The sequence below is a fragment of the Astyanax mexicanus genome, chromosome 1, assembly GCF_023375975.1.
Source record: "Astyanax mexicanus isolate ESR-SI-001 chromosome 1, AstMex3_surface, whole genome shotgun sequence".
NCBI classification, from domain to species: Eukaryota; Metazoa; Chordata; class Actinopteri; order Characiformes; family Acestrorhamphidae; genus Astyanax; species Astyanax mexicanus.
This window is the reverse complement of record NC_064408.1, coordinates 93,981,466-93,994,378: the sequence shown is the minus strand read 5'-3', so window position 1 is coordinate 93,994,378 and position 12,913 is coordinate 93,981,466. Positions and strand designations below refer to the sequence as shown.

Sequence of the window (12,913 nt, the reverse complement as noted above, 5' to 3'; positions counted from 1 at the left end):
TTGCCCCATACTGTAACCTGTAACATGGAGGAGGCAGGATGTAAGCGCAAGTCAGGTTTATTCTCCATATTTACAAAATAAACTAACAAAACACTAAGGAAGAACTATAAAGAAAAAGGTTACTGAAACAAACACTATACACCAGAAGATAAACTAAAAGACTGAAACAAACAGGCCAAAATAACAAAGAAACTAACTACATAAAGCAAACCTGGAAAACTGAAGACAAAAAACACAACAGGTCTGAGGCTAAACAAAACATTAAAACACGATCTGGAAAGATTAACAGGACACGGTCAAACAAAAAGCGCGACAGAGAACAATGGATCACATGAGGTATTTATACACAGGCACACACTAGGGACACCTGTGGAAGTAATGAGGGGGCGGAGTTACAAATGAGACACAAGGTGACAACACTAATGGCTTGGGCAGGGCTAGGGCGGGGCTAGGGCGGAGACAGAACAATAACAAAACAATGCCATGTGCTCAAAAAAGCACATGGCTGGAAACACAAGACAGGAAAACAGGGCAGGAGCACAGAAAACCAAAAGAGGGAAAAACACAGGACAGACATGGGCTGAGGTGTAACATAACCATTGTGGGGCAGCCATGGCCTAAAGGTTAGTTGTGAGGCCATGTGAAGAGAAGGTCATCAGTTCGATCTGCTGAACCCACAGGATGCAACTAAAGTACCCTTAAGCAAGGCACCTAACCACCTACTACTCCCCAGGCACAGTTTGAAGGGCCATCCACCACTTTGGGAATGTGTGCTCATTGTTTTCTAGTATGTGTGTCCATTAATGCATAGGTTAAATGTTGTTAAATGAGTGATTCTTTCTTTTCAAGTCAAATCAATGTTATTTACTGTTTGCATGTCACTGCATTTATAGTTATGGCTTGGCTGGAAGGTGAATATTAATAAGCAAGACTTCATGCTAATTGGATCTGTAAAAGAACTATGCCAAACATTCCAAGGGGGGGTGTAGCACAGTTAGGTCAACTCTCCAGGCATTGTGCATGCCATCAACAAACATCAAGCAATGGTCTGGTTCGAGTCAGCATACGCGTCCACCATTGTTCGCTGTACTTTTTAACCTCTCAGGAATTCCTCCACCAGGAAATATGGCTTACAAGTGAAGGCACCAAGCCCAGGCTCCAGCTTCAGAACCCCTGCTGGCAATATCTCTCAGCCTGTCCCACCAGGGAGCCATATTGTCTGGCACAGAAGCCCTCCACCCAAAGCTAGGGCATACAGATTGCCCTGTGTTCAGCATGGCACAGATTCCCTGCCTCCTCCAGGCAACAAAACACAGCCCTGCACTCAGCCATTGTTTTCAACAAGGCAAGCGCCAATGGCTTCGTTACGGCCCCAAGCCTCCAGACTGCTGACTGGCCGTCGGGTGTAAATTTCTAACCTCATAATGAGTCAGTTGAACTACCATTATGTGGGAGTAAATTCAGTTCTTAATTCTAGGGCTTTCTATGTTAGCCTAAGAACCTTTTTTTTCATTTTTCACCAAGATTATAATTGAGATGTATGATACACTGCTTGTCCAAATGTCTGTTGATCTGGAGATCACCATGCTAAGTGCCAAGTGTGGGCTAAGGGATTAATTCACCCAGCATTGAGCTGTGGAGCAATGAAATTAATTACATTGATAGAGCTCCATTCGATACCTTTGGGATGAACTGAAGTGTTAGAACCAATCATCCAACATCAGCACCTGACATCAGTTATACTTTAGTTTATTCATCATTTGATTATAAATACATCAATAATCAAATCCTCATTGCAGTGTTCTAATATTCAAAATAAGGCCTTACTAAAAGCAGCAAACCTGTGACAAAATGCTTTAAATTACATAAGATTTTCTACCGTCTAAATATTTATAGCATGTTTAATTCAAATATTTAATACAGCTCAAATGGCACATTCATTTTGCAGTTTCACACTCCCCTGTTGTTTCAGTGTTCACAAACTCTGTCAAAACTCATTACATTTGCGAGGGTGTGACTGCTGACGTGATCAAATGAGAGTGATCAGGCCTAGACCTCCAATGAAGCCAGAAGAGACTTTGATCCTCAGTGCCATGAGTGACGTTTTTCAGAAGAAAGACGTTCTTCCCCAGGTCTCTCCACTGTGCGTAGGAGTGCATAACGCAGGGCTTTAATCATCAATAGAAGCAGCAAGACATGTAGCTAGCGGTCTAGAAACCACCAAAAACCCACCTTGATGTGTTAGTCAGAGCTGCTAAATCAAATTTAAAATTGTTAACTTTGTAAGTGGTGGAGGAAGACGCTGTGCTAAAACATTTAGAGCTGAAATAGCAAATTATAAAGCACTCAGTCTAGGCAAATAAGGAAAGCTGCTTTGAAAAAATATTGCTTTTCTATAAAACCAAAAAAAAAGGCAAGGGAACATTCTAAATAAAATGCAAGCATTGCCCAGGGTGGTGCTCTAATGTATAAATATTTCATCACTCAGGGGGCCCGTTTCTTAAAATAAAGCCAGGCTCTCTCTGAAGGCTGATAATATAACTCTGGATGGGACCAGATGACATGTTTCTAGGAAAAGCGGCAGTTTCGTCAGAGCAAAAACAATCCTCTGTACCTACATTGGAACCATCTGTGGCACAGGCTCCAACAGAGGAATGTGGTCACACACATACATGCACACACACACACAAACACACATGTACACACACATTTACACATGGTGTGGGAAATAACCTCCTTAATGACACACACCACAGTGCCCTTAGCCCTGCTCTACTGCAAAAGGTTCCCATAGTGCTTAGGAAGCTAACTGGGTGGGAAAATAATGGAGGGGTGGGAGGGGGTGTACAAGCAGTTTTGCAAAATACTTGGAAAGCAGCTCGAGAACAAGCCTGAATCCTGCTGTGCTTCCAGCACATACATGGCACCAGCATTTAGAGCTGGACAAAAATATAGTGTCATGATTCCTGGAGATTGTTTTCATGATCTAACAGATAACTGGACATTTATTTTTGGTCAGATAAATTGTAAAAACTATAATACACCATATCCAAAAAAGGTGGATTCCAACTAACTAATGATTCCGACTAAAATAATACCTGAGAAATTATAAGAGCTAACAACAGGTAACACCACAGAAAGGGAAACAAGGTGATTCACGAACATAATATCCATGCAGTTCACAAAAGAAAGCTTTAGTTGTGGTACAATTAAATGTTCCACAGGGATCAATTTAGGTTCTTAATGTTTTAGTGTTTTTTTCTAAAACCTAAAGCTGTTTTGGCTGAATTTGGCTGAAATGTATGTAGTGTTAAAATAATTTAAATAATTAACATCCCTAAAATAAATACTTGCGTGCAAATATCAGCAAACATCAGATATTACATAGTTTGTGTGGCACAGCGGATAACACCTCTCTCTGCCAGTGAGCTACCACATTGTGTAGGAGACTAGGGTTCAAATCCCAGTCTGGTTGACTAAGTGCTGTGCTACACCAATAAGAGTCCTTGGGTAAGACTCCGAATACACTACATTGCCTCTGTAATAGAAATACCCATCTAGGTCGCTCTGGACAAGAGCCTCAGCTAAATACATAAAATAAAATACTGTTCAAACGTTAACCTGCCATGTAACTGCAGTGTTAGACTGAGGGCCCTCTCGTAAACCCGACGCAAAGCATGTTGCAATACTCTTTGCTATCCTACACACCGTCAACAGTCTATTTTCTCTTCTTGCACCCATGCCATTAAAAAAGCATCAGAGTTTAGGAATAAATCTACACTGATGGGTGTGGTAGTATGAAAGTGAGGTGTGTTCAAGTCAATTTCTGGCGTGTTTCTATCTAGGTGCTGGAAAACACAGGTGCGCCGCTGAATGATTTAAAAATTGACAACAGTCAATGGTCAACTTCCATTCCTATTTTAGCTACGCAAGTGCACCTTTGGCAAGTAACAAAATCAAAGCGCATACAGCTCTGCTTTTACACACACACAGACAAACTGCAGGACGCTAATCCAAATCTTACATTAACAATAAAACAGAATATAAAATAAAATGACATTGCTCTTCCCGTAAATTACCTGCTACCTACACATAAATTCACAGCGTGAATGTGTCAGTTCCTTTGCTGAGCTGCGCAAAGTGCTGTGATGTTAAGATACTAACACGGCAAAGTCAGAGCGCACCTGGCTCTTAAAACAAATGAGAAGTGAAATGCTGATTGGTTTATTTATATTACACCCAACACACATATGATTAATTAAGAGATTTAGTACATGCCTCATGTGCATTTTGAGCCTCACAAGGTGAACTTTTTGTGTCCTCACGATACCAAAGACACACAGCATGCACTAAATCCATCTGCGTGATGCACAGTTGACAGCGCTGCTAAAATAGGGCCCTGTATCTTTTCTGCATCTTCTAGTGATGAAGCAAACTTTTCTGGAACAGTAACATATAAGAAGGTTTTTGCTTTCACTAACAGTCTGAGCAAAATATAATTGCTTCTTGGTTTTCGTTTTCATTCCTCGAAGCAGCTCCAATTCACTGATGATCAGTGTATACCTGGCATAACATGACCACCATATACAATTGATTTGCTTATCTGAGGCATGGAAACAGCTCCTTTGTCTCAGATACACGGCTGCATGGTTGCATTTTTAAGACAATTTCCTCTCCTTCCTGCCTTTGAGTCTCTGTTTATTCTATAATGCCATTAATCTTCCACCATTCAACCCAGCGCTGGAGAGGATTACAGCCTGAGGTCTATACAATAGACTGTAATGACTGTACAGCTGTAAAGCAGAACCTGTGCCAAGCCGATTGTCTGTAATTCAGAATAGTCCTTTTTGTTATCATTTATTTAATTCAGAAACATCATGTTATTCCTCCCAGGTATTTGCTACAATTGCAAGATGGACATTTACCAAAAATGAAATTATGATAATCCATGATTTTCCAAAGGCTCCTTACAAATTCAGTTGAGAGAACCACACACATGCAGTTCAGTGAACTCTGCCATACCTTCTTTCCATTAGCAGACCAGGAGTACACCCAATTTGACAGATGTTTGTACAGCTGTTTTAGTGTTTTGTTGGTCTAAGCACCTCCATAGCTCACAGTAAAGGTGCCAGTGATGTCTTTTCACACCAAATGTGTTAGATAGATCACCAGGGGTCCTGTCACAGTTTGAAATGTAGGAGAAGACACGCTTCACAGAGGATCACAGAGATTAATGAAGATGCTGTGCTATCAGTGATGTTTTTTGCCCCAAACAGAAATCACCAAAAAGTAAAACCATCAACACAACATACATATAAAGTTATTTAAAGCCACGCATATGCACACATGTATTAAAGGTTCATGAGACTGAAGCCAATTTCCTCTCACTCACTACAGCCACTCACAAAAAAAATCCACAGTCTTAAATTGAACACCACTGCTGCCGAATCTGATGTGAGGTAATTACACCTTCACACTGCGTATTTGCATTAGACTCTCAACAGGAATCCAACTGCTCTTCTTTCCCTGCAAGAAACCTGTCTAAATCCGGAAATCACTGGAAATCAGGGTTTAGAGGAAGCACAGATGAGGCAATGAAGGAGCTAGGTTTGAAGATACTAGTGCATATTTTATTTGCACAGGATTATGAAGCAATGGATTAAATATTTTTTAAATCTTATGATAGCATACAGTTTACAATGCTTTTACTACATAGACAATTTAAGTCTTAAGGTACCTTGTACCTTGTTATTTTGATACCATTTTTACAGACATCATTCCTAATTGGTTATTGAATCTAAGGGTGTAGGCCCGGTTTGGTTGAATCGTGCCGGAGCACGGTTCGGCCCCCTCCCCACTCCCCCGCAGGCCTGCACTCACACTGCACTAAACGATCCGTGCCCGAGCACGCTTTAGTCATCAACAGGTGACTTTTGTTTTGAAGAACAGTATGCGTGCGCAAAACAATGGAGTTCAGGATTGTACTGTTGTTTTTGTTTCTCTGGAGTCGTTTTGGGCGTGCAAATACGCAACTGAACCAGAGATTCATTGATTGTGCAACACAGCAATTTACTGCTAATCGTGCTGCATGTGTAAGAAGGTTTTTACACAAGCAGCAGACGTCCAGGGAGAAATTTGCAGCTTTACTCGCGGACTACAATTCACGTTCATCAGTAAGGTAAGAGACGTACTTGCTATATACATAAATAGTGACCAAAGGAGCGAAACATAAAACTCAAGTAATAATAAAATGTGTTTGTTGTTTAGGACTTGTAGATAGTAGTCCTAATTTATTATGGGTAACACTAACCATTATGGTGCTCTTTAGAACCCTTTTCAAAAATATTATATGCAGAATTGTGTATAACACGTCCTCCGTTTACAGTAGCGTCGCATCACTGACGTCATCTTGATCCGTGCCCCGTGTACCTCTCCAAGCGGGCCCGGGCACGGTTCAGCGTACCGTGCCCGGGCACGGTTCGGAGCGATCACACTAGCCAAACGAACCGTGCTTTGGGAGGTAACCGTGCCCGGGCACGGTTCGGATTGCCTAGTGTGAGTACACCCTAATTTAAAATAGCTTAAATAACTAACTGGACTTGGAGTGTTGGCATGCCAATTCCTTTGGGATGAGTGAGAGTTATATTTAAGATCCAAACCAAACCATATTAGTACCTAACCATAGAAATCTTCTTAAAGTTCACTGCAATAAAATTCTCACATCAATGTTTTAAAATGAAGTGTAAAGCCATCCCAAGACTGTAAATTATTGCAGCAACAGGAGGTGAAACATCCTCTTAGAAGCCCAGTTTTTAGAATATATATTAAATAAGAAGGTTTTTGGTCACATGTAGGCTAGTATGTCTAACTGTTACCTGGAAATCAAAATAGACGTCTTCTTCTAGTGTACGTTTGCAATTTGTAATGATGATAGATGGATGCTGGGGTCCTGCCCAGGCACTGTTAGCTAGCTGTGCTAATGAAGGGTTTACACAAAATCTTTGGGATGAGTTGAAGTGCCATTTAAGATCCAGTACAAATCATCCAGTACCTTGCCTCACTAATGCTGCTGAATGTGGTTGAATGCAAAACAATCCTTACAGCAATCTTCCAAAATCTTGTGTAAAGGCTTCACAGAATAGTTAGGGCTGAATTGGAACAAACACTGGGGAAAATTCCTTGTAAATAGTCTAGTTTTAAGAAAAATAAATACGAACAAGGTATCTACACCTCTGGACGGTACCAGTTAAAAGTTTGAACACACCTTCTCACGCAATGTTTTTCTTTATTTCTTTCTTTAATTTGTTTTCTACATTTAAGATTGATATTGAAGGCATGTAAACAATTAATGCCAATTAGAAACACATATAGAATTACGTAACAAACAAGTGTTTGGCCTCCACAATCCCCTGATCTAGATCTGATCAACTGAGATGTTGATTTGGGAAGAGCTGAATCTCAGCGTGAAGGAAAAAAGCAGCAACTAGTGTTCAGCACCTTCAGGAACTCCTTCAGAACACTGAGAAAACTATTCCAGGTCACTCTCCCTCATGAAGACACTGAGTTATAAAGACTAAAATATGTGGCTACTTAGAAAAATCTAAATTATAAAACATATTCTGGTTTGTTCAACACTTTTTGTTTACAACATAATTTTCCCATCTGTTCCTGTATAGCTTTTTTAATTTATTTAAAAATAAATTTATAATGAAAAAAGGAAGAAAACATATTTAATGAGAAGATTGTCCAAACGTTTGACTGGTACTGTATACAGTAGTGTAGCATATTTAAATCTGACCTTGAAACTCAAGTCAGGCTACTTCTAGTGCACTTGTTGATTGTATGAATGCTGATGGATGGATGCTGGAGTTCAGACACTAGCAGTAGCTTTACTGGACTGACCCATTCATTAAAGAGCTTATATAATACAGTAAATGTAGCTGAATGCCCCAGTCTGTCAGAGTGTGTAAGAGTGTACAGTGTGTGTATTAGTGTACAGACAGCGTGTGTATATATATATGACATACCGAGAGAAACTCCAGTGTGTTCACATAGTCCCGCTCAGTCTTCAGCAGCTCCCCCAGCACGCAGCCGCGCAGCCGCAGCTGCTTCTCCGTGCTCTCAGCCCGCTGCTCTCCTTTACCCTCCTCCGTCATTATAACTCCTCTTACAGCCTGTAAAAGCGTCCAGTCAGTCCCGCGAATCCTTCCCGTGCTCGAAAACCACAGCTTTAAACCGTCCGTGCTGAGTTTAAAGTTATAAACATGCTGAAAACACGCTGAACTTCTCCAACACGCAACACCATAAACACACAGCTCTAACTACAGATAAACTCCAGACCAGCAAACTAACCAGGTTAACTAGTTAGAGAACTAGCTAACTGACTGCGAGCTCCAAGGTCAGCAGCAGGACGTAAGACGGGCAAAACCCGAGCAACAGTGTCTTGTGGACATCAGTCAGAAAGTTTTGGTCCATGTGACTCCCTCCAGCCCTCCATCCTCCCTCCACATCCAGCCCACCACAGAGGAGTTGAGGGGGAACACTTCTGCCAATGGGAGGGAGCACAGTCCAGCACTTTCCCACACTCTCACACACACACAGCACTCCTGCACACACTCACCCAAACAAACATCAACACAATACACTCCTCATATTCCTCACTGCCCAAGTACTTTACTTAACATGCTAAATTAAATCCCCCATCTTTATTTTGAAGACTTTGAGTTTGATTATTATTATTATTTGAGTATTAAACATTACAAAAACTGTTAAATGTTAAAATGTTCACTCCTCAGACAATCCCATTCACTTTTTGTTTTGATTTATTTTTTAAAGTAAAAATAAGCTCTTTTTTGACTAATTATTTGACAATGCAATTTTTGGGTTTTCACGATATCAGTTTTCACAAAAAGCACACTAAAAGAGCTGTAATAGCAATCTAAATCACAACAAATTCAAACTTCAATACCTGCATGCAGCAACAGCAGGAGCGCTTTACGCTAAACACTTTGCACACATTACGTAATTAAACTGAACGCAGAACACGGAAGAGGCAGAGCGAGGAAGTGAGGTAGAGGATGTCACAGGGAGGTAGCGTGAAGTAGAATGAGAAAGAGGGAGGTAGAGCATGGTAGAGTGAGGTAGAGCACAGCAGAGTGAGGTAGAGGGCATTACAGTGAGGTACAGCATGGTAGAATGAGGTAGAGCACAGTAACAGCAAAGTAGAGTAAAGAAGAGTGAGGTAGAGCACAGTAGAGCAAGGTAGAGTGATGTAGAGCGAATTAGAGTGAGGCAGAGCACAGTACAGTAAAGTACAGTGATGTAGAGTGAGGTAGACTGTGGCAGGGCGAATTAGTGTGAGGTAGAGCACAGCTGAGTGAGGTAGAGCACAGCAGAGCAAGGTAGAGTAAGGTAGACTGTGGCAGGGTAACTTAGAGTGAGGTAAAACATTGTAGAGTGAGATAAAGCAAAGAAGAGTGAACTGTCAACAGATCTGTATTTTTTTGTTATTCATGTTTTTATGTCACGAGTTCTTCAATTATTTCCATGTAAAGCAACCCCATTTCTACAAAGCATTTTTATAATTAGGCCATGTAGTAGTGGGCTCTGAAAAAGCTCTAAGTATATACAGACGTCATTCTAGACCACTAGTGTGAAGAGAACATTTACACCCACCTCCCAAAACAACAACAAACCGTTTTTGCAGGGACATGTGTGACTGAGCAATGTTCCATTACTTCATGTTAGTACAAAATTAATAAATAGTACATTAATATTTTGTGTACTAACCTACAAATCCTGCACTGTTAAGATTATTATTATTATTTAGTGTATAAGTGTGTAATATGCAATTAGGACACAGCCAGTCTATTGTGAGTTTCCATAAATTAACTGAGCTCTTTCAACAAATAACCATATATGTCGAGCATTTCTCCTTTTTGGGAGAAATCAATTATTTTCTTTACTATCATAAATTATTTTATTTTAAGTGTCTTTATAAATAACAAAATATTAGACTAACTAAAGTAAATTATAGTTTGTGTGTAGTTTGAGGTAAAAAAAATTAAGATGAAAAAAACATAACAAAACAGAATTTAAACACAATAATTTGGTTATTCGTTTGAAAGGCTAAACTGTAGAGAATGTGAATCTTTAACAATGTTGTAACAGTCACCATATATAAAAAGTTTAAGAGGCATTCAGTTTCTCATTATATGGGTCCTTTAAAAATTTGTGGCAAACCTCCCACTGCTATGCTCTGAAAGTTTCCCACTGGGAAATTCTGCTTTGCTGGTCACTAAAAGGAACATAAGTGTGATCAAAACAGGGAATAAAGCTATACTTTGTAGGACAATAACACCAAAAAGTAAAACAACCTTTCATTCGACTTTAACAGACCTCACACTGTGTCTAACATTGCCCTGTTCCCCTTCAATAAGCAGTCTCCAGAGTCATATCAGGCTTTTTCTTGTGTAAGACGGACAGAGACTTGGGGACTCTGAAGTAAGCGACTGTGTCCGAACTGTACACTCAATGTGGTTCAATGGAGCGAATTACTGGCTGCCAGAACCGCAAGCAGGCCATAATGATGTTTGACATAAGCGGTAATCCTCTCAGACTGTGTGATGAAACGTAATTAGGCCTTTATGATTGTGAACAGTACAGGCTAATTTGATTACACAGTGGCATTCATACTTGCACTTTGAATCACTGTAAAAAAAAAGTCATTAAAGTGACCTGGATTACTTTCCCATGAGTTTGTAGAACTGACTGTATAGATTGAAACCCAGATCTGATGAACAGTGACATCAGCCGACTGACTCGACCGCACCGACTCCAGGATTTGTCCTCTTAAGGCCTGCCAAAAGAAAATAAGCCAATATATCAGCACAGTCAAACAGCCATTACTGCAGGCCAGTCTCTGGCCTATTAAGGGCTCGATCATTAGATCAGCGGACAACAAGGCCATTGACCTGCTGGAGTTATGACTCAAAAAGTCATTCTGCATGGATATACACTGATGAAAACACACACACATATACACAAATGCTTATGTCACACGATGATTTTACACATAATAAGATATAATAAGAGTTATTGTATAATCTGCACTCTCAGTATAGATACATGTATTTTATAAGCTTGAGTGACCAACAGAGAGAACAGCAGCACGTGCTGAATTGAGTACTGAAACCTCAGTCTAATTATTTAATAGACACTGCCCTCTACTGGTTACTCACCTCAACACAAACACATATGTGCATGGGAGATGAACAAGTGAATTGTTTTAACAAAAATTAAAGAATAAATAATTATGCTGTTAACAAATATTGGTAAGAAATGAGGGACAACCTTTTTTCCCCACTATTTGCCACATAAAATTGTTCTACCTTATTACATTTATTGCACACAGTTCTTTAAAGAACATTTTCAAACACTTAGCACAAAAAGATTTCACTGTCAATCAAAGAAACCAGTGTCAGTACTAGTAGAACTATGTAGACCTGCATAAAACTATAAATAAAGGTTGATCAAAGCTGTAGGTGACTCTGTTTATTGAGAAATACCTATTTGTAGCACATTATATATCAAATATTTCTATAATGTAAAAAGCATTAATGAAACCTGTGTTCGCTGGAATGCTGGTACTCCATCCACATTTTTGGGATAAGTTGGGATTTAGGAGTTGGTGAAAAATTGATCATCTAACATTCTGACCTCACAAATGCTTTTGTCACTGAACGCAATCAAATCCTCACTGCAATGTTCCAAAATTTTTACATTACATTACATTACATTACATTTGGCAGACGCTTTTGTCCAAAGCAACTTACAATAATGAAGTACAAAAGTAATAGGAATTAAGATAACCCATTTTTAGATAGGGGTTAAAGGAGGTCAAAGGGAAATAATGGGATAGAGGAGTGAAGGAGGGGAAGAAGGAAATGAGGTTAGAAGTAGTTAGTGTGTTAGAGGTGTTAGGAGAGTAAGTGCTCTTTGAAGAGCTCTGTCTTCAGGAGTTTATTAAAGATAGTGAGAGATTCTCCTGATCTTGTAGTGGAAGGTAGTTTGTTCCACCATTGGGGAACTCTGTATGAGAACAGTCTGGATTGCTTTGTGTGAGTGTTTGGTAAAGCGAGGCGACGTTCATTGGAGGAGCGCAGCGGCCGGGAGGTAGCATAAGCCTTCAGGAGTGAATGCAGGTAGGAAGGAGCTGTTCTGTCATCACCTTGTAGGCGATTGTAAGAGTTTTGAATTTGATGCGAGCATCAACTGGTAGCCAGTGGAGCTCAATGAGCAGCGGGGTGACATGTGCCCGTTTTGGCTGGTTGAAGACCAGACGTGCTGCTGCATTCTGCATCATTTGGAGTGGTTTTCAAATTTAGTAGAAAGTCTACATCGACAGTAGAGACAGGATAAAAACAGGATAAACATTTTAAAATCCTTTGATTTCAAAAGAAACCATAAATGCCCAGGTATCCATATACCTTTATTCACAAAACAAATGATAAAAAATACATCCACGTTTGTTCAGGTTAAAAACAAACAAACAAAACTCATTATAGCTTTAGTAAAAAAAATACAGTTTATATGTCCCACGCACTACACACTTTACCCTAAAATTCTAATATACCTCATAATGTGCAAGACATAAATGTTCAATATTATTTTTAATGTTTAATATTGTCTTAATTTTGAATTATTTATATTTTAGTATTTATTATAGATTCTATTGTATTGTAACAGTTTTTGTATTAATTATTTTAATTATTTTGCAGACTTTATAGTTCAGGTACTATCATATGAGCACTTTTAAAGTTAGCTCAAATAGAGTTAAAATGAAAATCAGATTGTGGCCACTAGGAGGAGCTGTAGTCTATGTCAAAACAATGAAATTGACAGGTCTGTGAGA

General features: G+C 39.5%; 1 protein-coding gene across 2 annotated transcripts in view; it reads right to left on the bottom strand.

The window, feature by feature from the left end:
- Nucleotides 1-8,512, bottom strand: part of prex2 (phosphatidylinositol-3,4,5-trisphosphate-dependent Rac exchange factor 2) — a 224,903-nt gene extending 216,391 nt beyond the window's left edge. The window contains exon 1 of one of the 2 annotated variants that reach the window (XM_049485814.1): nt 8,028-8,512. In XM_049485814.1, the coding sequence (XP_049341771.1) occupies nt 8,028-8,156 (129 nt within the window). In that variant the 5' untranslated portion in view covers nt 8,157-8,512. The remainder of the gene's footprint in view (nt 1-8,027) is intronic. The other variant, XM_022685605.2, reaches the window with a different exon arrangement.
- Between the last annotated feature and the right edge of the window lie 4,401 nt (nt 8,513-12,913).